General features: G+C 38.7%; 2 protein-coding genes and 1 non-coding gene across 7 annotated transcripts in view; all 3 read right to left on the bottom strand.

The window, feature by feature from the left end:
• Window positions 1-836: 836 nt before the first annotated feature.
• tomm20a (translocase of outer mitochondrial membrane 20) lies at window positions 837-4,783 on the bottom strand. Its single transcript, XM_028007888.1, has 5 exons — window positions 4,594-4,783; window positions 4,254-4,300; window positions 4,091-4,172; window positions 1,582-1,724; window positions 837-1,339 (listed from the first exon to the last, which is right to left on the bottom strand). Exons 1-5 carry the CDS (start codon window positions 4,715-4,717, stop codon window positions 1,295-1,297), a joined length of 441 nt encoding a protein of 146 aa, XP_027863689.1. The 5' UTR covers window positions 4,718-4,783; the 3' UTR covers window positions 837-1,294.
• On the bottom strand, window positions 1,415-1,548 carry LOC114138629 (small nucleolar RNA SNORA14). The gene has a single exon (XR_003594258.1). It is a non-coding gene; the product is annotated as a small nucleolar RNA SNORA14 (small nucleolar RNA).
• Window positions 4,784-6,382: 1,599 nt separating the features above from the next.
• The window catches only part of arid4b (AT-rich interaction domain 4B), a 50,953-nt gene continuing 30,597 nt past the window's right edge, over window positions 6,383-26,738 (bottom strand). For 3 of the 5 annotated variants that reach the window (XM_028006189.1, XM_028006191.1, XM_028006190.1), the window contains exons 10-23: window positions 23,808-23,884; window positions 22,937-23,239; window positions 22,764-22,858; window positions 22,574-22,671; window positions 21,715-21,913; window positions 21,417-21,622; window positions 17,252-17,434; window positions 16,220-16,304; window positions 15,927-16,122; window positions 13,535-14,731; window positions 12,306-12,416; window positions 11,513-11,737; window positions 10,187-10,333; window positions 6,383-10,098 (exon numbers count right to left, since the gene is read on the bottom strand). In XM_028006189.1, coding sequence (XP_027861990.1) covers window positions 9,950-10,098; window positions 10,187-10,333; window positions 11,513-11,737; window positions 12,306-12,416; window positions 13,535-14,731; window positions 15,927-16,122; window positions 16,220-16,304; window positions 17,252-17,434; window positions 21,417-21,622; window positions 21,715-21,913; window positions 22,574-22,671; window positions 22,764-22,858; window positions 22,937-23,239; window positions 23,808-23,884 — 3,271 coding nt within the window. In that variant the 3' untranslated portion in view covers window positions 6,383-9,949. The remainder of the gene's footprint in view (window positions 10,099-10,186; window positions 10,334-11,512; window positions 11,738-12,305; window positions 12,417-13,534; window positions 14,732-15,926; window positions 16,123-16,219; window positions 16,305-17,251; window positions 17,435-21,416; window positions 21,623-21,714; window positions 21,914-22,573; window positions 22,672-22,763; window positions 22,859-22,936; window positions 23,240-23,807; window positions 23,885-26,738) is intronic. The other 2 variants (XM_028006192.1, XM_028006193.1) reach the window with 2 other exon arrangements.

Raw genomic sequence — 26,738 nt, forward strand, 5'->3', positions numbered from 1 at the left:
ATAGCATTCTGAGTTTAAAGTGTTGACTTTTCACCTGCTTGAATAGCAGAGACTCACAAATGCAAAACTACCTTCTGGTCTTCAGTTTTAAAATCTATAAATCAAGACGTAATGGATTATCTGAGACTAAATGCAGGTTCTTTAGATGTTAGTTTGAGAATATTCCCAACAAGAGCTGTATTAGTGTTATGTTAGGTAACATATAACCAGATTTATAACAGGTCTAGATCAACTTGGATTTAAAGCTTAAGAGATTAATCAAGTCATAAAATAGCCAATTATTTAAGTTTTTCATGAGTGAAAAACCAAAATACTGATGACTAAATGTTAAAATTCTCACATAAAATGTGGGGATTAAGAGGTAAAGAATGTGAATTTGATATAAATTAATGTAAATAATTAAAGATTGGAACATTGTCCTATATAGATCCTGTAAAATGTATTTTTTCTATATTAATTGAGAACCAGAAGACATTAAAAATAAATTCATTATTTTCCCATTATTTATTAAGTCTGACTTTGAACGCAAGGCCAGTTTGTCTTGCCTTTTTTACCAGTTTCTCAAAAACTTTCCACCCTGGATGATCCTTTCGTCACCTTTCTGCTAACCTTGACTTGATAGGACGTAAATGAGCAAATATTTGAAATATCCTAATCAGATTCAGATTATTTGATGGTAAGTATGAAGTGAAGAAAACTGAATGTCTTAAGTTCTAGTCGAGGTTGTAGTTCCACCGTCTGGTTATTGCAGCTTTTTGTTTATACAGACCAGCTTCTGTTTTCAGTGGAATATCACCAGCTAGGGTGGAAAAAAGTAGGAGAGCCACTGCAGTCAGAAACTTCTTTCAATGTTTTATTATGGAGTTTTACACAAATAGGTGACAGACTAGAATATAAAAATAACATTAAACCAACAATGCCAATGCATTTTCACAGAAATTAACACATTTAGTTTTTTCGTCCTTCTCCCCGTAGACAAATTTAATGTCATACTCGTAGCAACATACGACAAATTGTCTACTTTAATTCAATATATTACTACTGCCATGATACTCCAACCAAAACAAAAAACACATTGAGGAAAAACAAACAAAAAGACTATAAAACAATGCTTGATGAGAGTGAGGAGAGACAAACTTAAGAGTTCCTTTTAACTCCAGAATATCATAAAGTATGTCGTATTTGGGCTGATAAGTCACAACCGTCTTCAATATTCAAGAACGTTGCGATAATCACTGTTAAACCCTTTTAAAGGAGAAGTAAAAGCAGTTTTGTCTCCAACTCGTCTGCACATTCATTCGACGTCATCCTCTGATAAAGCCTGGGAGCTGATGATTCGCTGAAAACAGAAACAAAAAAAATTAACACCTTATTAAGCTGTTCAATTATACATGATGTGTTATTTTTTATCTAGTTCTGTCTTAGAGGTGAAATAGCAAAGAGCTACAGTGACTCTGCTCTCAGCTTTGGATGGTTCTAAGTTTGATCTTGCACCCTTTCTTGTCCCAGAAGCTACAGAAGCGACTGAGGGGTTTTCTAAGGATGCTGCAGCGCCGTTTCTGACGGGAAGAAGAGTCTCACCTGGCTGATTGTGGGCAGTTTGGTGAGCAGCATCTGAAAGACGGGCGGAGGCAGCGTCTGCTGGAGGACCTGCAGCAGCTGCTGCGGCTGACCGCACACTGCAATCGCATTAGTCAGGTGGTCGACACCTTTCTCAAACTCACCTGGGTCGAAGTGAAGAGGAGGGAAATTATAAGATAGGTCATTATATTAAGCAACAAGAATAAAAAATACATTTAGAAACAATAACATTTTAAAAACAAAAAAGAATAAAACCTTTTGGACAACCTGCTTCATCTTTCAGATTTCTCATTTGCTCTCATTTCCAACTTGTGGTGGCCATTTTTAATGAGAACTGGATTTTTTATAAATCATCCCAAGGAATTGTAAATATGAGTAGATGATATAGACATAAAAATGTATTACAATATTTAGTGGTACAGTTGTAATAAAGAAAAAAAAAAGTTACAATAAGAACTACTTATTACAGTCTTTTTAGGTAACTGTATGTCTGCAATCCGAGTCCCACAAACCATTTTTTTTTTATTACAGTCATATAAAGAAATGTGATTTTTATCACTGGAATGCAAACAGTAACTGTATTTAATCATATTTTCTAATTTATTGATGCTCTCACTGAATATACAGTGGAATAAGAGAGTAAAGCTAATTATCCTGACAGTTTTTAAACATCAAATTTAGTTTCTTGTGACAAAGATAAATCATTTCTTTGGGCAGCATTTTCTACTCGCATTCTATTGAATACTACCAATGTTTCATAGGAGCCACATTTCCTGAACTGTTGTCGTTTTGCTTTCATACACGGCGAACATCAGCTGCATTTAATCACAACCTCCTGAATTAAAAGCTCTATATCTTAATATAAATCTGATCTGCATATTGACCATTTATTCTACAGCTTGAGTTATGGTTTGCTTTTCAAAACCAATAAATAGCTCAATAAATTTGGCAATTTCTTAAATATTGCAACACTGACAACCACTGCTATCATGATGTTTCCACCACACACTGAACATTAACAAGCTCCATCAAGGTTTAAGAAAAAGACTAAACATTTTGAATCCACCTGCTTAAATCTGACTGGTGTGCAGAACGTGAATCCTGCAGATTTTCAAGTTCGACTGATATCCGACTGTAACCCAAGAGAAACGGAAGCAGCATGGAGCTGAAAATTATCAGCACAAACTGATTGCATTCAAGTTGAGATCATTTCCAACTGATCAGTGAATCTGAGATTTAAGCTTGTACCCGAGGAGCTGGAGATTTTCCTGGTATACATGTTCCACACTCATTTACTCGATGGATTAGAAATCTGTTTTAGATTAATGTTAAATAGTAACATTAGTGAGTAAATTCCTAAAACATTGTTTCTGTTTTTTTATTCCTGGATCTGCTCTGCCCTCTCAAACTGCAATCGGTCTCAGCAGATTGATTCTGCTCCTCTCAGGAGAAAAGACTGTTGCAACTTGTCATAGTGGAAAGTGACTGGGCTCAACTTTTTAACAAAAGAAAAAAAATATCTGAATTTTATACCCCCACTATAACTGGACCAAACTGGAATACATGCAACTGAATCTGAATTGGACGACCTGGCTTCAAGCTTGCAATGACAATATTAATTCCTATTAATCAACTTTTTTCAGACTTTTCTTTTCATTCATTACAATGTCTTTGTCTCCATTTTGGAGCTTTAACTACTAAAAGAATACACACCTCACATCAAGGTCAGTGGAAGTCTGTGCAACAGGACAAACTAATGACCACTTACACTATAATATCCTGCAAAATATTGGATTCAAGACTTCCTTTGCAACTCTAACACTGAACGCACTGACACTGTGATCATGACAGTAGCTGCGTTTCCATTACAAATGTGCTCAAAACTGTTGATAAGCCACAAATGTAAAAAAAAAAGTTTTTATTGCAATTGCAGTGTTTTTATTAAACAAGAAATGCAAATAAAGATCACACATGAATGTTTGTTCACGCGATACGTCATTAAAACTCATGCTACGCCATCTTCCTCCAACTACTTCCTGTCTTTTTATTCATCTTTTCTGCCAGTAGTAACATTGATTTGTTGATCACAGGACTTGTGTGATGCAAAAAAGTGATTCCATTGCAGTTTTGCAAAATATACCAATTTTGATAGTCAAAAATACCTTAGTGGAATAACTCATATTTTTCGACAATGGCGTGTTTCCTTTAAGCAAATTTATTTTTGCAATTCCAATTTGTGCAAGTACATGGTCAATGGAAATGCAGCTACTGTTGCCTGGTTGGTGGACGGCGCATATCTGGAAATGTATTGGACCAAGTTGTTTAGCACTTCATGAAAACACCAAATTTAAGTAATAATTTTTTAAAACATGTTTTAGAATTTGAGATTTTGGTTGGGTATTTTGTGTTTCACAAGATTTAGATAAATTCGATTTGATTAGATGCAGAAACTATAAACTGAAGTAGAAATGCAAGCTTAATAAAAGCCCCATGTGAGATGAAGAGTTACCTTGTGACAGCAGCTCTTCTCCCAGCTGGATTTCTTCCAAAAAGAACTTCTGAACGGCTTCTGCGTCCTTCAGGTCAGGCAACTTCACAGCAAACAGTCCAAGATCACCCATTTTATATTTAAGACATAATTAATTTAATGACAAGTGTCACAAACGGCTCACCTTTGCCATTCCGGTCTTCTCGCCTGACGTTTTTTGTTTTCTTCTACCTGTAAGAAAGAAAAGAGTCTCGATAGAATCGAGTTAAATATACTGGAAAACACGTGGTTACAGGATTAGAAAGACTAAAGCTAAATCAGGTTTAATTACGAAACTCTCTCACACGTGAAGCTAACATGTATGATAACGTCCTTATCTCGTAAATAACTAGAATATAGTAAATATATATCATAGTGGAGAGTCTGTGTAGAGTTTTTAGTGCGGTGTCCTTGCGGGCTGCAACTAGCTATATGATGCTAACGATGCTAGCACAACTTCACGGTCGGTAAAAAAAAAAACTTACGTTCACGAAGCTTTTCTTTAAACAACGGGTCGCTCCGTCTCTTCCTGTCAAAGTATATACAGTACGCAACGAACAGGGCCCCACACATCCCGGCCACCATCGCACTCGTCCTGCCACTCATCATGTTTAAGAACCGATCATGGACGAGCGCGGCTAGCTACTAGCACACTGCTGCGGAAAGGAAATACGAATCACCTGACGTCAGACGTAACGTCCACAGGACAAGATCAGTTCCGCTCGTCTCCTACAAACATGGCGCTGTTTTTAAAAATTGTATTTATTTATTTGGAATTAATGTTTTTAAATGTAAATAAATAAATTAATACTTCTTTATGTCATTTTATTTATAACAATGAACAGTAAAACAAGCAAAACAAAACAAAAAATAGCGTGTACGCACAGCAAGATGAAGTTAGCTAGGGGTAGCATGAATAATAATAAAAATGGAAAGGGAATGTTATATGTAATATATAACATATATTATCAGAGTAAATATTATTATTGTACTATTTAAGTGTATGTATACAGGCAGGCAGATAGACAGATCATGTACCACACTCCGTAACAGTGAACAGTGAAATGGCGCCACCTGTTGGGAGTTTCTCTGTGACCCTTATTCTGAGCTGGTAGATAAACTCAAAAAGATGTACAGTTGTAAAAGTGTTGACTGATAAAGATGTACAATAAAATACAACAAATAAAGACACATCATACTTTTCAAATTGCTATATATAAAACATATTTATATAAATCATTGTAAGACTTTTGTTCCACTTCAGAATTAAGCAGTACTTTGCACTGGTGTATCACATGAAAACCCAGTAAAATACAGGGAAGTTTGGCGTTATAATGTGACTAATTTGCAGGCTAAATGTTAAAGAAAGTAAACGGGTAAATGAGAATAACAATATTGAAATTTAAAAATGTAATTTAAAATAAAATTAATCCATGCCTTTTTACACCTGCTTTAATGAATGATTAAATGTTACAATGCAGTGATATACCATCTCTCCTAAATAGCACTTTCAGTCTTTTGTAACTCTAATCAAAATGATAAATATGTCAGTTTCTAGTAAAAAGGTCTGTTGTGAAATCCAAATTAAAAATATAAAGTCTGTATGTGTGATGTTTTTGACATGTCAAACTTATTTCTCTCATCTCTATCAGCTTCAAATCTGCTCAGTTTAATACCAAGCTTCTGCTAGGAGCTGGTAATCTGGCAGCCTATAATTAAAGTTTACATTTATTAATCCATTCACTTAAAGAGTCATTACTTCACAAACCTGCAGATTAATTAAGTGGCATATTTCCTGACAGGAGAGCATGTCCAATACCATCCACTTAGCAATCAAAAGCTAATTTTTTTTAAAGCTCATTACTCTTTAACTGAAAGGCAAAATTAGATCTGCTGTAAAATCTAATCAACATGAAACAATCCAACTCACACGTTGTGTGTTTTGTTGCCTTAGTTTCTTTTAAGTGGGCACTTCCCTTGAATAAACAATGATGCAATGAGGCTGGAAGGAAAGTACGACTATTTAAAGGATGGATTAGCGACAAAAAACTTTGCTAAAGTATTTATAACATAAGTGTGTGCAACGTATGTATAGCCAGTTAAACCAAATTCACATTTATAGACCAAGTAACTCAACATAATTTAGTGAATAATTTTAAAAAATCTTATAAAAATGGGGAGAATTGTCATCTTCAGGTTAATGTTTCATATTTCTGACACTTGAAATGCAAAATACTTATAAATATTTATAAATAAACTGATGCAAAAGACAGATACTTCACAAACTATGGCATTTATTTCAAACAGAGGCTTCTGATTTGCTTACATTTTTACAATAAATTACACAATGACCATCATCAGATGAGCCTAATAAATACTACAGAGCTTTTTTATTTTGCTTTTTTATTCAGACAAGCTCCTTTACTGTGTCTTAATCTACGATGCTTCAGGCCGAGTTTTGTTGGAAAACAGTTCAGCCGCATCCAACACCATAATTCTTCTCTAACAAGCAAAATCAAACAAAGACTAAAGAAAATACAAACTACAGAGAAATAAAAACAAATAAAATAAAAAAGAGAAAAATACAAAAGGACAATCAGGATTTGGACTGAACGGAACATAAAGGAAGGAAAGAAAAAAATGTAAATTCATGGAGAATAAACATGCTCTAACCCTCAGTATTTACACTCTGACTACAGTTAAAACCGTAAAACTGTCTGTACAGAAAAGTACATGTTATTAACAGTGCAAGATATTAAATAGCTCGACTCAAAACACTTCTCAATATACAAATGTATAACAAAAGCATACAATTACATACAAGTGTTGGACAAAAATGTAACTTCGGGATATAATACAGTGGGGGGGATTTATACAAAGGAAAACACCAGAGGGATGTTGTTAGAAATGTTCACACAAACGTCACTTTGTGATATAAATGCACATTTACAATACCTCTACCTTTATTCTGCTCGGAGTACAGGGAACGGTCTCGGTAGGGACCATGACGAGAACAGGCCTGCATACTGTTACTGTTCAGGAGTAAAACCAGAAAAATCTTACTGTGGCAAAAAAATAAACAGATGTAAAACTTCATGTTTGAAATACTGCAAATGTTGGACTCTTGTTTTTAATGTTTTAGGCAGTACTTAAATACAAGGTGCATCTCAATCGATCAGAATATCATTGAAAAGTTTGTTTATGACAGTAAGGCAGGTAAAAACTCCTTTAGTTTTCTTACAGAGTGAAACATTTCAAACATTTATCTTTGCTCAACATAATGATTACGGATAATAAAAATATTCAATTTCTCAAAAGATTTGAACATTCCCATTAGACCCCCCCCAAAAAAAGGATTTTTAATACAGAACTGTTATTGTATGAAGCTGGATCTTCACAGAGTTCTGCATTTAAATAAATTAATGCAAAGTTGAGTAGAAGGAAAAACTGTGATAGAAAGAGATGCACAAGCATCAGGGAAAGAAGCCTACTGAGAATTTATGAAGGAAAGCCCAGGGAAGTGTTTGAAGGAGATTCATAAACTGAGCTGTTATGCTCAAGCATATTAATGGAAAGTGAAGTGGAAAGAAAAACTGAGAAAAGGCACACTTTAAAGCTACTCAAGATGATATGGAGTGCTCTGTCATATGACTACTAACCCGATTACATTGTCAAAAGTACCAACACCTGGTTATTTAATTATCATCTAGGCAACAGATTTACCTGACTTAAACCTCAAAGAATCTAATCAATGTTGTCAAGAGGGAGACAATTAAAGACAGGACGAAAGTCACCATTACACCTCAGCAATGCAGCAGGTTGAATACTGTAATTCATGCAAAAAGAGCCTCAAAAAGAAAAATCTTTAATCATAAGACTTCAGCTATCCCCTTTTTTTCGACATTTTCCTTCCACAAAACTTTCCAGTGATATGTTTGCATAAAAAACCCTTCTTCAGCAATTAACTTTTGTTGGTCACAACCTAACATTTCTGCACTAAAAATCCATTTTTATTGGCCTTATATAATTTTAGTGTTTTATTAGCTGCAAGCCAGAATCACTTAAAACATATTACTGAGCAAAATGAATCTGTACAGTGAAATCAATCAAGCTTTTGATGATATTCTAATGTATTGGGATGCAGCTGTAGTTAGTTTGATGCAGTTACAGAATCTCATCTTCAGCGAAGATGGAAGGGCAGGAGAGTTAATGGACTGAGAGAAAACGTGACGAATTTAAGTAGACAGGCTTTTAAAAAAAATAGATGAAGTGATCATTCACCGATTTCATCACTCCACAGCAATACCCAAGATGGATGAGTATTCAGTAGTAGATTCTCAAACACATTGAAAGCATCCGTCATTTTCCGTCAGATGTAGCCCTTCGCTGGCCGCTCACTCACAAGCTGATCGTCAGTGTGTTGTTGTTTTTTTTTGTTTTTAGAAAACGGACCGTCATTCTCAAAAAGAGCAAAAGGCACTACTGCATTTTTCCATCTGTATCCAGTGGAGTTAGATGAGCTGGGCGGAAACCCCCTTCTTCCTCCTGTACATCAGAACGGAGCGCTTCAGATGAAGAGCGTGGACAGAGAAATGTGGCAGAATGATGTTTTGTTTGCCCTTAATGCCGGAGAGACGGCAATCCTCAGAACGGAGCGGAAATGATCCGATACCAACTTCGAATGAGTGGAAACCATTATTGCTTGTAAAAAAATAACTTCATAAAAGAAATGGGGCTGGACGATAAATCGATTGTATCGATTAATTGAATTTTTGGAAAATTTTAATTTTTTCTTTACCAATGCGCTCCTTCAGTTTCAATAGTTCAGAGTGATGTCAGCACTCCCCAGGGCGGCTATTTTGTTTGACAAGCATGTTTTACTGCTTCTGTTTAATTGGACTTTGAATTTATTTCAACCTTACGGCAAAATATCAGAATCAGGCCAAGATTTTTTTTAAATTATGAGAATAAAGTCATAATAGAAGAATAAAGTATACATTTTATTAACATTCCTCATTTTAAACATAAAATGAGGAATCTTTTATCTTTAGAAGATAAAAGGACACGTTACCAGACATGTGTACCGTCATTTTACAGATAAAATGAGGAACACTAAGCATTTTGCAAAGTAAGTGGTATAGGTTTAAGAAATAAGAAATTATTCTAAACAGCATGACTTTAAAATGTGAAAACATATGCACATGTTGAAGAAAGAACTACACAATATGAGGTGGTCACATCATACCCTGATAATTTAACGTTTTTTCTCATTAAAAACATTTTTCTAGTCATTTTAAGATTTCTTTTGGTAAAATTGCATCTTTGCTCTTAAATTATGACTATATTCTCATAATTAAACAAAACTTATCATAGGTTGGCCCTACTGCATCATTTAGAAGGAAATAAAAGCCAGTTTTTTGAAAGTATTTTCTGTAATTTCTTCTTTTAGAAAAGAAAGAGCAGAAACAAGTCGATTAAAATTGGAAATTGGATTTGGTATGAAAAAAATTGGATATTTTATTTTTTAGCCATATCGCCCAGCCCTAAAAAGAAACAAAGCGCTAAAGTGAAATCTAGATATCTTTTTGACAAATTTCACCCCCCTAACCTCCCTCTCCTTTAACACAATCTTCATAAAAGTGCACTTAAGTGCGGATAGCTTGCCGAGGAAACAGTTGTCAGTAGAAAATAGTGCTTGTTTCTCGTCTGGTTCTTTGTGTCCCAGCAGCTACGGAGAACCGGTTAGGTCCGTCTCATCATCCTGCTGAAAAAGAAAGGGGGCGGCGACCTCGGGGTGCTGGTTAAGTGCTTTGTGCGGTGGCTCCTCGCGACTTCGTCCTGTCACCTGCACTCCACTGATACCCCGGAGTTCTGAGACGAGGACGACGAAGATGGTACCGGAGGGTCAGCGAGCGTCAGCATGACTGCTGCTGTTAGCGAGCTGGAGGATGGTGAAGAAGAGGAGGAGGAGGAAGAAGCGGCCACTGCACCTTCAGGTTTGAAAAAAGAAAAAAAAAAAAGTTTATAAAGTGTTTTTTCTGTATTTTGACGCAGCAGAGATTAAGAGAACAGGCTTACTTTCTCTTTCCTTCTTCTTCATGCGTTTCCGTCTCCTGTCGATCGAGGCCACCTCCGACTTCAGGGAGAGGTAGTGGTTCCGGATGTCTTGCAGTTTCTCCTGAAGAAACGAAATCCTGTCCAGACTGTTCATCTTTTCCAAATCAGCTAAGTGGACACAAAACAAATGAGTTTAGTAACACAAAGTACATGCCTTGATAATTAATTACTGACACTCCATGAACCCTGTCACATTGTTATGTCTATCCTCTAGTGCCGACGTCGTGCAACTTTTCATGCATTCCTGCTCCAACAAACCAGAACAAAATGGCTGAATTTTCTCCTTGGAACATCAGCAAGTTTAGTAAATGTCTGGTAGTTAACCAGTCGTTTAATTTGAGTGTACTAAAGCTCATGTATGCAAAAGTTGCAGGATGGTCAAACTCCAGGACTTACACTGCAACAACACAAAATCTAGTATTTTTGGTCTAGTTTTTAGTGTTAATATCTTTGTACATTTGAAATAAGACAAAGCTAACAAGGAGCTTGTTTTAAGTCAATAATTCATTAATATTGATGAAAAAGTATTCAGAGGACGAACAAGACATTTTAACTTATAATATGGGAAAATGTCTTCTTCCACTGGCAGATTATTTTACTCATAACTAATACTTTTCATCAATATTAAGGAATTACTGACTTACAAAAAGCTTAAGGCAAGTTACTTGTGACCTAGTTTTTTCTTATTTAAGATAACTTGTAAGATTTTGAGTTTTTGCTGTGCAACACAAGGAAGGAAAATGATATATAATCTTAAACATCTTTACAGCTAAAAATCTGAAAAGTGCAGCTGCATTTGTACCTCTCTACTAAATAAAACAAGTTCAGAGCGACAAATATTACCTGACCTTTTGTTAAAAGACATCTTATAATTTTTGATAAATATCAACTACAAGAAATCTATTATAATTTTTAAAGAGCAATAATTCTATTCCTATTTTATGCTTTAATGTAAAGAAAAACAAAAAACTTGTTCAAAGGGATGATGGCTACATTTTCTTACATGGGATGTTGATATTTGCTGATGTTTTCTAACCTAATAACAGGAAAGGTTAATATAAATAAAAATGGCAGGTACCTTTAGTGTCACTGCTGTGGAAATTAATTGTAATTGTAAAGTTGTAAAAATAAAAATAAAAACAAACTGAAAAATAATAAAACAATGAAAAATAAAAAACTTCAGCAGTTTTAAAGCTTTTTCTTTATAAATTTTTGTCAAAGTCTTTAAGAGGCTCCAGAAGGTACATTGAATGAAAAACTTAAAGAGGTCAGAAAACTTTTACTTACACATCTGGAAACTCCATTTGTAGATGCGCGGCGATCTTCCATGGCTGTCTCTGTGCTGGGAGTGATAGGGGTCTCCCTGCTTGTGGTACTTATGGCTGGAGGGCGGGGATCGGCCGTGATACTTGGGCGACGCGGAGGCCTTCAGGTCCGATGAAGTGTTCTTACAGGTGGCCGATTTGGCCGAGCCTTCGACAACAGACTGGTCCTCGCTGTCACTGCTGTTAGCTGAGGAAGACATGAAGAGATGAAAGAAAAAAATAGTTGATTAATACAAATAGATGGAAAGAAAGTCAATTGGAAAGACAAGAAAGAAATGGATAAATGATTGAATGAATGTGTAGTGAAGGATAGATGCACAGATTAAACGGATGGATGACAGAGAAAGAATTGGACTGACATTGATGGATGAAAAGACTGAAGAACAGACTGCTGGATGGATGGATGGATGGATGGATGGATGGATGGATGGATGGATGGATGGATGGATGGAAAGACTGAAGAACAGACTGCAGGATGAATGGAAGGATATAGACACTAAAAATCTGAGTGTCTAACACTATCTGGATGGATGAAATAAATGGATGTATGAAGGATAAACAACTGGACTAATCTTAGTGATCTACAGACTTTGCCAACCTGATGAGATAATAAAAAGGGGGCATATTTTCAAAAATAAAAACAGCATAAATGCATAAAGCTATTATCTTATAGCTTTATGATGACTATTTTTCCAAACTTCTTCAGATTTAATGTCTGAGTTTAAATCTAAACTCAGACGGTTCTGATCTCCTACCTGCTTTCCTGTTCCTTTTGGGAGGCACACCGAGGCTTTTGCGGTTAGGCTTGTGTTTCTTCGAGACTCCACCTGTCTGTGATTCCTTCTGCCTCTTCTGACTCACAGATGCTACAAACAGATTTAGAAAAGAGATTTCAGCTTCTCAGCAGTTCACTTTAAATAAGAGTAACAACATAGGGAGGATTTAGGACAGTGGTCTCAAACTCCAAGCATTAGGGCGCTGGTGTCCCTGCAGCTTTCAGATGTCTCTCTGCTTCAGCACACCTGAATGAGCTAATATTAGCTCATTAGCAGAGCTTGACTGCATGTTAACATGGTTGTTTAGCCATTTATGCTGCCGTCCAGTTGAAATTCCCCCTTCAATGTAAAAATTTAAACTGGAACGCTCTCCATTGCCGGATTTCCCACTGGGAAAGAGGGAGCAACTCCGACTGCCTCGAGTTAAGGCGAACTTCGGCTTTCAATATGGCCGCTCCTCGCATCAACAGAAGTAAGCTTGGTGAAAACATGTTTATTTACAAGACATAAATAAGAGTAAAAAAAGCAGTGTTTGTTTATTGAAAGTAAAGCTTAAAATTATGTTGTGTTAGGGCCATTGCAAATGATGCTTATACTTTAATCAAACTTCAGTTTGTTTGCATAGAAAGTTTGGCTTGTTTGGGTTGGTGGGGATGCACTCTAACAAAATAAAATGAAAAAGCCTAGGTCTCGGTTCAACTGAAGTGAACTCTGGTGAGATTCGAATGTATATTCGATGAAAGCAGACTGGAGACCGCTCCAAAAGCAGGAAATGGACCCAGCAGGGCATTCTGGGTAAATACAACCAAAACACACATGGTCTAGTGATAGACTGGAGAAATGGCTTGTGGTCTTTTACCAAAGACAAAAATCTGATGGCACTGCAATTTTTTTTTTTACATTTTGTAAAGAAGGAAGTTGCTTTCATGTCTTCTTAGAGGTTTTTGTGTCGTTTCCTACAATAGTTCTTGGTGCAGCACCACCACAGGCGGAAAGGGGGAAAAGTTTTTTTTAAAGGGTTTGGTTTCTTTGACACATTGTACTGTGAAAGCAAAACACTGCAGCTAACAATATAACAAATGTTGCAATTTTGGTCCCCAATCGAACCGATTCTATGGGACTACCAGGAATGAAAACAAACTAGAAGTTGCAGGACTTTGTCCCTGGAGGCCTGGATTTTGAGACCACAGGTTTAGCAGCGTTTGTACCTTTGGACTTCTGCTCACTGTCCTGCTGGCTGCTGCTCAGCTCTAGGCTGCTGCTGCTGTTGCAGGACAGACTGACGTCGTAAACCTTGGAGGGGGAACCTGCGCCGTCGTCCTGCGGGAGCTCCTGCAGCTCTCCGCCCAGACTCTCCACCTCCACCGTGCTGCTGTCTGTCTCGCTGCGTCCTCCCGCTGCTTCTTCCTGAGTCGGATCTGGGGGCAGATCGTGGGAAACCGGCTCTGAGGGTAAGGCGGGAGGCAGAGATGGCGGTGGAGAAGGAGGCGGAGCTTGACTGGTCTCCTCCACCGCGCTTCCTCCTCCGGAGGGCGACTCAGGCGTTGTAGGAGGGGTGTTGAGCACGGAGTTGCTCCCGCTGCTGGGAAACTCCTGCAGCTTGTCGTTCTCCAGCTGCTCCTCAGAGCCTTCGTCCTCGGGTCCCGCTTCCTGGTCCGCCCCGGATTCATCCAAACAGGACGGGACGGGGGGCGGAGGAGAGTTGGCTGCCTCTGTGTCCGAGTCAGAGAATAACTCCTTCAGCGTCTTCTTAGGCCACTGAGCCTGAATGCTGGACCACACGTCCTTTTGTCCTTTGGGCCGAACGGCCGGGGCCTTTTCCTCGGCATTCCCAGATGCCTTAGCCCTCTTCTCAGGAATCTCCCAGAAGCCGGCTTGCCTCCCGGCTTTGCTCTTCTCCTTCATGCCGTTGTACTTCTTGGAAGGGGAACCTTTGGTTTTGGCACGGCTTCGCTCGTTCTCCTCAGCCGGGATGTCGGCCAGCGCTGTACTTTCGTCCTCTGAGCTGCTGCTGGACAGAGCCCCCCTGTCCTCCACTTTTCGAGGCGAGCCACTAGGCAACCAGTCGGCACTCCTGGAGTTCCTGGTCTTTACTTTGGATAGACCCTTTGTGTTCCTCTCGGCGGCACCATCAGATTTCCTCTTCCTGGTGCTCGCCTCTCTCTCCGTCTCCGGCTGGCCTCTGCGCTTCCCAACGTCCGGGCTTTCCGCACCAGCAGCGTCCAGGCTCTTTCCGGAGATGGAGGACGCTTTGGACCCTTCGGAGGGGATGCCGCTCTCCCAACGCTCGGACGCTTGTGGCGGCTCTGTCGGACCTCGCCTGGCGCTGCTGCTGGGTTGATCTTTTTCGTTGTGCTCCTGTTCCTCATCCTCGCAGTCGCTCTCATCTGTGGACATCTCGGAAGCTGCAAAACGCAAAGTACTGTTATCTTCAAGAATAAGTCAGAAGACAGGAGAATTCAGTTACTGGATATAATGTATATTAGTCAATTATTGTTGGTGTTTTTGTTATTGATGCTGTTGACATTTAAAGAAATAATAATTATTTATTCTTCCAATCATTTATTTTACCAATGTGGAAATAAATATACAACTACAGACAAATTCAATGACTTGAAAAAACAAAAATGGGGCGAACAAGTTTGAATTGGGAATTTATTTCACCCAACACAAGGTCTAACCACTATAAATAAATGTTTCTTGGTAAGTTGCACATTGGCCACATGCTGTACAACAATTATGACGCTTCATAATTCTGCCAGGATATCTGACCGCTCTTTGTGGCAGTATTGGTAATTCTGGATTGAATCAAGCTTTAAGTGCATTTCCAATAGGGTTGTGATAAGGGTCTTTCTAAATAATTTACGTTTTAACTAATGCCTGCTTTATCCATTCCAGAACCCAACTGTATCCCAAGTTTCAGCCATCTGATTTACCCCTTCTGATGAATAAAAGTGGCTAGAAAAATATGAAAGAATCCAGGAGCCACCATGTTTTTAGCTAAAGTGGGAACTGTTGTAACACCAGTGTTACTGAGTTTCACCGATTTTATTTTATTTTATTTTTTGTTACAAAAAATTTAAAAGAAAAACCATTATTGTGAAAGTAAAATGCACATCCGATGGAGAATTTTTATTTTTTCCACAACCAAAAAAATGCAAGAACTAAATTCCAGACGGCACAGAAATGATGTTTTTTTACTAAGAAAAAGTGTCTGAATTTCCAGGCAGAATTATGTTAGAACTGATGTGGATTTTCTTCAACTTGCTAAGAAACATCTGGCTAGTCCTTGCAGGGGTCATTAGGCACACCGAGGACAGGTCGAACAGGACATTAAAAACATGCATACAAAGTTATTCCTAAGGGACGTTCAGAGAGTTCAATTAACCAAACATTCATATATATGGGACTGTGGGACGAAGCCTGAATACCTGGACATATGCATGCAAATAGGCCCCATGCCAGGATTCAAACCCAGGACATTTTTGCTGCAAAGCAACAATATCTTGAATCGCTAGAAGCCCAAAATCATCAGGGCATTGCTGCCAATCTTGAGCACATGTAAACTTCTAAGCAGAGCTGCATTTCAAGTGTTGCTACCTTGCAATCCGTTGAGGATCGATGTGATTTCTATTGACTTGACTGGAGGCTGCTGAGTCCCTTTGTCCTCGCTCTCATTTATTTTGGAAAAGACGTCGTGACTCAGGCCGCATTTGGAGCGCGGGACGCGGTTCGGGCCGAGGACCTCCCTGTCACCAAGCCGCTCCAGTCGGTCACGCTCCCTCTCGGCTTTGTTCTGTCGGGATTCAACACACAGCCGGCGTTTTATTCCACGAACATCAGAACCCGGTTCTTGCCGAAACCGTGCCCACCCTCTGCACAGTCAGTCATACCTTTATTTTTTTGCGGTGCTTTATTTTCGGGACGTTCTTATTTGCTGGGCGCACGATCTTGTCCGCTTTGATCCATTCGTCATATCTAAAAAAAACAAAAATCAGTACAAGAAACAAGACAGCTTTAACATTCAGGTCATTGACAAAGAGCCAAACATCCACGCTGACAGCAGCCACCACACAGACACCCGCCCAACCAACCGACATGTTGCTGTGACACAATAAAGCTTCAACAGCAAACGGAGAAAATCCAAAGAAATTATGTAGAAAAAGACAAACCTTTACTATGAAGAAAGAAACACACCAGCCACCACACAAATTATGTTTCCACAGGTACCAAGGGGAGCTATTGGGGACGGTGTGGGGGTCGTGTGAGTGGAAAATGAAACGTTTTACGACATCACACACAACAGAGACGATGCAGAGAACATCCCACTGTCTTAAAGAGTGCTGGAGGACCACATAACAACACTGTGACGATGAAATGCTGATTGCACCAGTTGACTTCTGGGTCATGGTTAGCCCTAACGCTCCTGCATTAACCCTAACCCGCTGGGGAGGGGGGAGAGGGTTGAGAGGTAGAGGTGAGTGTAGCAGCACTTTGTTTGGCCATTCAAAAGATCCAGAGTAGCTCATGGGAATTAAAAGATTATTTACAACCAAAACCACTGATTGGATCAATTCTAGAACTCTGATTGGCTACAAAATCATCATCCTGTCTGTAGTTTTAGTTTTTTTGTTGTTGTTGTAGAAAGACAGACTTCTGGGGGATAGAAAGACAGAGGATTGAGTCAAAACTGAGCCAGGAGTCAACCCAAAATGCTCAGTTCTGTTTATGCCACTAGATGGCACACTATTCTCCAGAATCAGAGCACTGTCTAGAGGGATGAAGGATAAATCTGTTGCTCCTGCAGGGATACCCATGTAGCGGTGATCCCCTGACCTGAGTTACAAGTTCATAAATAAAATTTGTTGAATTATTATTATTTTTTAGGGTGTACAGAGGTGATTTCTCCCCAGGTCCTGTCTTACCTGACGTTCCAGCCACAGTAGTGCACCAGGTAGAGCACCTCTCCCCCCTCCACGTCTGCCTCTTTCACAGTGGCCTCGTACGTCTTCAGAGTGCGGCCTCGCCCATACCTCACCTGCACCTTCATCCCCGGGGGGTAACACTCAAACTCCTCCCCTTCCTCCCCCTCCTGACTGCTGTCATCCCTGCAAGAAAAACAGTTCAGCACTTCCTGGCCCTAGGCTGCCCCCATTGAACACCACAACCATAGACGCAGGAGAGCTAGACGCCACATTGGCTTCCATGCCCCGTAGAAACGACGCGCCAGTGAATCCGCCATATTGTGAGTGGCAAATTCTCCTCGGAAAACAAAACCAGTACGTTTGGAAAGGAAATTTTCCAAAGTAAATGTATGAAACATTTTATACTCAACTATTAAACTGTGCAGAGTTTAACTTTTTTTTATTTCATGGGTGAATTCTAGACACAGATCTTTTGTGTTAGATGTGTCACTACTGCTAATTTTAATATTAATAATAAAAATGTAAATAATAATAATGATAAAATTGCCATTATTATTAAAACTATTAAGTCTTGCAATGGCAAATTAAAAATAAATTTAATTACTAAAAATATTAATAATGATTATAATGTTATTATTATTATACAATTCTAATTAATATTCATAATAACTGATCAATTTAATTTTAAAAATAAAATTAAGTGGTTTCATTTGCTAATATTATCCGTATTTTCATACTATTATAATAATAATAAGCGCATAACTATTTTACTATAACTAATAATATCAATAGAAATTTTATTGGGATTATTATAGCAGTAGAAATAATAACAGTAGTTATTATTGTTATTATAGACCATTAACAATATAGTATTGTACTGATATCAGATAAATAAAATTAAGTGGTTTAATTTACTAATAATTAGTGTTTTCATAGTATTTTGATCATAACAGTAATAAGCTTATAACTATTTTATTAAATCTAGTAATAATAGAAATATTATTATAATAATTATACTACTAGTAACAATAACTGTGGTTATTATTATTATTACTATTATTATTATAGACCATTAATAATAAAGTACTGTACTGATATCTGAAAAATAAAATAAAAGTGGTTTAAATTCATTCATTAATGTAACTAGTTTATTATTGTTGTCAGTTACATTAACAACAATAATAAAAACATTTAATTGCAAAACTGTAGCTGAATATGCATTAAATGATTACAGTCTTTTTCCATTACATTACCACACTTGGTGATGTTTAGTATTTCAGCCGTGTAAATAACACAGTACCTGTGGTGACGATGCTTCACAGCATCAAACAGCGGTCGACCTAAATCCATTCAGCAGAAATGTCCAGCGCAGTCTGTGCGTCTCAATAAAAATGCCACTCACAATATGCCGTAGACTTTGGCGTGTGATCCGGGTGCTAACGCAGCATCTATTCTTCTATGTCTATGACAACAAAGACCCACCCTCACATCCATCCACCCAACCTACTGACTGCTGCAAAGAAGCTTGATTAATATGGTTCACCCTTGCCTGCCTTGTCCCATTACAACACATGGCCTTTATCTATAAAGAAACATTAACTTCCTGTTCTTGTCCTGCTTTAACTCCAGTCCAGAATAACCTGAGGCAAGCTGCAGGATAAACAACTACATCATTAAAAGTAACCCAGGACAGGGCACAGTACAGTATGTGTTTCAGCAAGTAAAACATTCTTGTATGGCAAAACTCAATGAGAAAGGGGATAAAAACACTACTTTGAACTAACCCTACACCCAAACATGAAGCGCTTGAGATTCTCATTCACACACAAACACACAATGTGAGGAATAAAGCAGCCACAAGAAGGAGCTAGTGGGAAACAAAGCTGGAGGCTAGTCTGGCAGTGCAGTCAGAGTTTTAGATGCAAAGGGACACAAGAGCAAGTTAGGTCAGCAAAACGCAGCTCTGCAGGGTAGCTCAGCAGCAACTTAAAGCAGGTCTGTAGCACTGATGGAGGCACTGAGATTCACAACAATGTTCTCTGGTTCCACCAACATGACGTCTTTTAACACTCCAAGAGGAAACAAGCTGGGATAAACTCAGCAAAAACATCACATTTTGCATGTCTACTCACAGCCGTTTGGTTTGGCACAGAAACAAATGATCAAAGGAAACAGCAGCTATTTTAAGTGCTGTACTTACATATAGTTTCAACACTGATAAATAAATACATGAAAGCATTTTTTTTCACTCACTGCATATTAAAAATAAAAATCCATGACGAATGCAAAAAAGCATTTATCTTCAAAAACAAAAATAAAACAAGTCAGTACGACTAGAATCACCACATTGTATACTTCCTGCAACCCCTTTAAATTCAACCCACCTCATGTTTCATGACTTTTTCTTAAGTTTTAAGTTCTTATAAAATATATACATGTATTGGAATTGTGATTCTGTATACCAGGAAGTGATTTATAACCACAAAAACAAAATAAAATGCTGTCTTTAGCTGTCGTGTTGCTGTTTATCTGTTTCTACAGAAACCAGGTTGTGGCACTCACAAGGAATGCAAATATTTAATAACAAAACAAGCCTAAAAACAAAATAATAAAAAACTGGCATGTATGACATGCACCTGTATTCTACCTGTTTTACTCAGATGCCCCTAAATAAAACCAAATGTAGTGGATAATGGGTATATTAATATTATAGGGACCATTCATTTTAAAATCCCAATAAAGATTGTAGTCATAACCTGACAGCTTGTGAAAGAGTTCAAATGTTGTGAATACTATAATTATCAGTCTCTCTCCAGTAGGGGTGGGCATTTATTGTATTGTTAGTCATTTATTGTGATAAATTTCATCTCATGATAAGAATTTGTCACAATAAATTACAATGAATGATTTTTAAAAACAACCCAAAACTGTCTATATTTTCGAGATTCATTTGACTTTCCCCCCACTGTTTGTTCAATGACAGCAACAATAAATATCAATACATTTGAAAATATGATTAAATGCAGTTTAGAGATATAAATCACATTTTAGATGACTGGTGTCCTAATGAGGCGTATTACAAATAGGAATGTTTTTCAAGAGCAGCCACAGATATAAATCATTCTTATCAGAACTGTACCACAAAATCTTGTGATAAAACTTTGAATTCATATCATCCACCCTTACTCTCTAATTACTTATTTCCACCCCAAAATAACAGCACAGTTTAACCTCCTTGTAAAACAATTACACACAATGGAAATCTGCTACTGGATTCAAACGTAGCCCTCACACAGTCCAGACTAGACGGCGCACACATCAAAGAGACGAGATGCAATCAGAAGAGATCAGATCAGCCTCTGGCTTGTCCACAGACTCAATCTGACAGCCTGCAAGTTACCGAACAGTCCGCTATCTCGACAAAACGCAACAAACGGAGAGTACCCACAGACCTATGCAGCACACCTGTGTCTACACAGAGGGAGACACTAAGAGCTTTTTAAAGACAGGAAGTAGTAATCTGCCTTCTTTCACATCAAGACAGGAGGTTGAACCAAAGCCAGCACATCTGCCTATGCACCAATGTCCTCGTGTAGCTATAGGTTACTGCATCTGAAGCGCTGAGAGGGTTGATGTCTCAGTGACGACATTCATACACATGGAACATTTAACAAGAGCTGAGGAACGGAAGCCAAGAGAGAGAAGGCAGGGGAGGAGAGGCAGTGAGACAGAGAGAGATCTGGAGGTGTGCACAGCCATGTTGTGTGCACTGAGTGGGTGAGGCTTTGCCACGGTTAAGCAGTCTAACACAGAGACACACAGAGAGCACAGCGTGAAAGGCCAGGTGGAAGGTAGCAGTCAGGCGCTCTAACAGGCCTCTGCCAGCTGATCCCAACCAAGCCACCAAAACAATAATAGCACAGAGGGCGAGAGCTTAGTTAGAGGAGGGACAGGAGAGCTCTTTGGTTAGACAGGCAGAGAAGGATTGTGGGTATTAGTGTCATTAAGGTCACAAGGATCACTGCTCCTTATTTGCTAATAGACTTTGTAGCTTTAACAAAGCAAAAGGGAAGGCCTGGCAAAAAACTATAAACCTTCTTTGGGTGAGGTTGTCTTTGGACTCCGGGGACGGTTGTTTTAAAGCTGTGTGGATGAGAGAACTTACCCGGAGTTATCTTTGCTCTCCTGCTCGTCATCCTGCTCTGTTTTCATGTTATCACCTCCGAGGCGGGATGTGGACGACCCCTCGTCTGCGTCCGCCTTCGAAGCGCCTCCTTCTTCTTCTTCGTCATCATCATCATCGGCGTCCTTTCCCTCCGTTTTGGATGGTTCCAACTCCGATTTGTTTTGGGTGAAGTCTGTTTTTTCTTCCTATGTGTGAAGGAGGGAGGGTTTTATTTAAAACCCAACCTGGCATCAAAGTGAAAATACATTTTACTCAAAGTGTCCCGACGAAAAGGTACCTTGCAGAGAACAGATGGTGGAGTGCAAAGTTCTCCGTCCATCTGGGTTTTCTGCTCCTCTGAGATGGAGGCAGTGGGAGCCGCTCTTCCTGCTTCCTCCTCAGACTTCACCTCTCTCTTGGGACCCTGCTTCAAAGGAAGGTCCATCTTAAACGTGATGGCAGTGGAGGTGCAGTACTCCTCAAATCCATATAGATACCTGCAAAATAAACCATATCTCATAAATTTATCAGAAAAGAGAGCAAAAAAAATGAATAAAGAGAGCAAGAAAAAGAGACAGAAAGTGAAAGTGAGAAAGAAACAATAACTAAAATTGAAAATGGTCAGAAATTATACAATTTACACATACAATTAAATCGTGATTTTAGAAAAACCCTAAGAGATATCTAAAAGCAGAATAATTTGAAAATGGCTAAATGTCTTGTGTCATTGGCATGGTAGATAACATAAGACAAAGTTGCAGATTTGGGTAATATGGGTAAATTTTAGTCAGCAGACATTTTCTTGTATCTTTTTAGAGAAATTTAGCTGACTTAAATGGAATGCTCTCTTGTCTTTCCTATTTTGATGAGTGAGAGTCATGTCAGATTTATACCCAAGTCCCTTCTTGTGAAAACAGGAAGTTGTGGATTGCTAATCAACATTTTCTGATCCATTTTATGAAAGCAACATTAATACTAACATTTAAAAAAAAAAACCACTTGAATCACATTTATTCTATAGAAACTGTTAGGTGTGCCAATGAATATGGCATAAGTGAGTGCAACAAAAGAAGAAGGATATTATGATGAATTTATTTTAGGGTTTTGCACGTATCCATCTATCGAGATATTGCGTGGTTTTTGGCATTAGTACATACTTGCGGTAAGCGCATTTGACGTTGTAGCCAGCGGCCGAGTTGAGCACAGGGATGCCCAGATCCTGGTAGACCTGCTTCCAGACAGAGCCGCTTTCAATCTGTTCAACGACAGATGATCGCAGATTTAAATCAGAGAAACAAATCAAACATAGCTGAACTGAAATGTGACGAGTGAAAGTCAAACACTCACGTTGTCAAAGCCTCCCAGTTTGTGAACCAGCCTGTAGAGCTTGAAGAGGTTCAGGTTCCTGTAGCCGAGAACAGGCCGTTTGTTGATGGGGGTTCCTACAGAAGAGAAACATTCAGCCAGTGTTTTGCGATGCCGATGATTCCTGTAAATGTTGGTTTCATCACTGTACTCACCTCTGTCCTCCATAAACTTGTAGAGCTGCTGCAGAAAGTTTTCCCTCTCTTCTGGGAACGGCTCCACCTCCTCCTGCAGACAGGAAACAAGAGAGCAGATGAGGATCATTTCCACTCGGAGGATGCGGCGATGGCTCGCTGTGCCGCCGCTAACCTCCTCCTCCTCCCCGCTGGCATCTTCCTCCTGCTCGTCTTCCTCATCCTCGTCGTCCTCCTCGCTGCTGGAGCTCTCCTCTTTCACTTCTGTCTTCCAGGAGCCGGGCACGGCTTGTTTCCGCTGGAACTCCAACGCTGCATCCAATGCTGTCAGAAACGCACACAAAAAATGAAAACGACCTACACATGCTTTAAAATTAGACATTTTTAATCTGAAAGATTAAAATGTATCAGTGTCTGCAGCGCCCCGGAGCAGCAGGAGCCGCTGTGTCACAGGTGGGGCCTCACTACCTGGCAGATGCTCATTTCAGGCTTTGTATAGTCGAAAACATCACAGTTGTGAGTCAACCACCTGTGAATAGCTCAGCTGAGATAATGCAAAGCCGTTTCCTGGCTGTAATTATGAGAGTGAGTAAGAGTGGCGCAGCAGAAAAGGGGGGAGGAAGAGAAAAAAAAATCGAGGGCACTGCAGGAGAAGCTTTGTGAGGACTTCAAATAAAAATAGATTCGACAGCGACAGGAGCTCTCAATCGCTGGCTTTTTTTCAGAACAAAAACAAAAACTTATCTTTCTTCATTCTGCCTCACTGAAACCCACTCCGAGTGGTTTCTTTTTTTTCCTGCCAAGTGTGCCAACACACATAGCCAGCCCACAAGACGTCGGAACTGGGAACGTACCACACCAGTTCAGACAGATTCCTTTCTTGGAGCATTACCTGCTTTGAGTCCCGCGTCGGCTTTTGGAGGAATCTCGCTGTTTATCTCATTGACGTCCTTCCGGAGCACCATGTAGCTGCAAAACAAGGTGAAAATCATTTAAATATGCATTAAAACGCACTGTGAAGAGTGTAGAAAGTAAATAAAGGAGGGAAACGCCAGCACTTCAGCTTTTACAGCCTCATTTTAAAACATCTCTACAGTAGTTACAACACAAAGTGTGATTTTTATCACCAAGCCACACAGTAACTGCATTTACTCATAGGTTTTAATTTATTGATATTTATTGATGCCTTCATGTAACCAAGAGCAGGGCAATATAAGAATTTTGACAATACAGTAAAGCTTTTTCAAACAAGTCTTAAATCAAAAACTTTTCTGCCAACAGCCATCAACATCTACAATAATGCTGCAGAATTTGAATTAATGTGAGTTACAACAACATTTAATTTCTTTTTGGGATCAACAAAGTATTTCTGAATTTGATTAATTAAGTGTAATTTATTGTTTTCATATAAATAAATACACACTACAATAAATATCCAACTTTACTCTGGGAGGCTGAATATAAATAATGCCACACTTTTCAGATTTTATTTGTAAAATTTTAAAAACCTATTAATGGTGATAAATACATGGAAGCTTCAGCAAGTTGGATCCTTCACTCCGATAGGCTCCCATGTTCTTAGTTCCTCTCAATAGTTTTTTTGAGAGAATTTCAGATCTGGAGTTGATTTTGTGTCAGGTGAGTCATTTCCGTTTGTTCAGCCATTAGCGTTGGACCATTATCCGTTTGAAAATCTCCATTAATTATCAATTGTAAGTCTTCTTGCAGAGATAACCAGGTTTCTACTTCAAAGAGCTCATAATGATATGCACTCCATAAAGATTTGCGAGACTTTTGGAAGAGAAACAGGCCCGCAGCATCACATATCCTCCACCGTACTCAACAGCGTGCATGAGGTGCTTTTCCATGTATTCATCCATCGATTCCCATCAAACCCACCTGGAGCGAAAAGCATTTCTAGTTTAAGTTCCAGTTCAGCAAACTTTATATGTTTACATTTATAATGATAGGGTATTATACATGTCAGCTGGTTGGCATGTAGGCAGCGTCAAAGCTGACACATGGATGGATGAAAGGCTCATAGAACACATTAAAGGTTGTGGTCATAATGTGCCAAATATGGATAAATTAAAGGGGTGTGAATACTTTTGCAAGGCACTGTATGGTGGAAATAAGTCTAAGTTTTTTTGGACTAATAATATGAGTAGTAAGCAACTATTATAACCAGTATTAATAACTTAATCATGTGGCTAAGCTAATAACAGGGAAGTAAGCAAATGATGTTTGGAGACTTTCAGTTTCAGAGAGCAAAAGATGTTAAGAAATTCAGCATAAAATGTTATATATGTAATTCTTGATGAGTTTCAGGTCAATCCAAACTCTTCAAACTCTGTTTTCAGTGAATTAGTAGATGCTATAGAAGTTATGTGCTTCTACAACTGATTAAAACCGGGTTGGACTCTTAGTCACGTCTGACTTTTACCCAAACCCGTTTTACAGAGTATACAGTGGCACATGTCAAGGCAAACTACTACTGAAGAGACATTTAGCCCTGGACCACAAATGTCAATGTCAGAGAAGAAAAATCAATGGATAAGTCAGCAGCAATCACCCCACAGGCACCGTCAGTCTCTGCACCAGCTGTCTCTCATCCAGGCTAAACCAGAGCAGCGTTTGATCTATTATCAGTTCAAATTAGATACTTTTGTTGAACGTTTACAGTTGAATTTTAAGTACATTTTCTCTGCAGAGAACACGGAAGTAAAGTTGTAAATCATATGCATTCCACGCATGAGTAACAATGATGCAAGGATTTGATCTATGTTATTTCAGCAACAATTCAGATGGAGGCCCGCAGGGCGATAAAACTGAAAATCTCATTAGCAGTAATATAGATTTATCCTTCTTCTTACTCTGACAGTCACTCGAAATACACAGCGATGACTTAAACAAGTGAAATCGGAGAGTAAAACTGATACAACGTGTTTAATTATGATGTGTTGGCTTGCTTGGAGAAGTATCTGACTCCCAGCTCTCGCCTCATTTATCATTCCTCATCTTATCGCTCTCATCACATTCAGCCTTCAACAAACTACTAGTCTGATAAGACTTCCTGTGCTGAAAATGCAGATTAAGGGTCACACTGATGACTCTAGCAGGATATCTATTAAAGAATGCATAAAGGTTGTCCTGTTAAAACACTCGCTGAATGTTGGGATTAGTCAGTAGCCACACAAACATAAACCTTTGGCTGAGTGCAGACACATGCCACAACTTCTCTCTATCTTTACTAGACACAACACGTGACTGTGTGGATCCAGATTGAATGTAGGCTGCAGGGAAGCTGCAATATGTTGCCTCAGCAGTAACTCACAGCGTTTGGATAAGTAGAACATTACAAACCAGGCCATCAAAGCAATAAACATAGCACCTCGTTTACTAATTTGAGTCTGAAAACTCTATATTTTCCCCCCACACTTTTTACTTTTTCTACACTTGTCCAGACTCAGAAACTAAATTTTCTCAAAAACATTGTAGTGGCAGCATCATCCTGAAGTAATACATTTCTTTAGCAGAGAGAGTGGGAGCTTGGCTGCAGTAGGACGCTACAGGAAAGTCTAAAATAATCAGATTTTTATTTGTAAAAACCATGCATCATTTTCCTTCTACTCCCAAATTATAGCCTTTGCATTGGTCTATCTCACAGAGCCCCTATAAAATGCACTGCTGTTTGTAACTGTAATCTTAGAAAATTTAAACAAAGTAAGAAATGCCCGAAATGATCTAAGAAATGCATTACTTGTCAAATTGTATGAATTTTCGATCAATTACACACAATTAACATAAAACTGCAAATATTATA

The sequence above is a fragment of the Xiphophorus couchianus genome, chromosome 22, assembly GCF_001444195.1.
Source record: "Xiphophorus couchianus chromosome 22, X_couchianus-1.0, whole genome shotgun sequence".
NCBI lineage: Eukaryota > Metazoa > Chordata > Actinopteri > Cyprinodontiformes > Poeciliidae > Xiphophorus > Xiphophorus couchianus.

Bases quoted from the DNA above. Each gene is read 5' to 3' on its own strand.
- tomm20a (XM_028007888.1), bottom strand. From the start codon at position 4,717: ATGATGAGTGGCAGGACGAGTGCGATGGTGGCCGGGATGTGTGGGGCC. The intron at 4,301-4,593 runs GTAAGTTTTTTT...TCTTTCTTACAG, and splicing joins TAAAGAAAAGCTTCGTGAAC to GTAGAAGAAAACAAAAAACG. The intron at 4,173-4,253 runs GTGAGCCGTTTG...TTTGCTGTGAAG, and splicing joins AGAAGACCGGAATGGCAAAG to TTGCCTGACCTGAAGGACGC.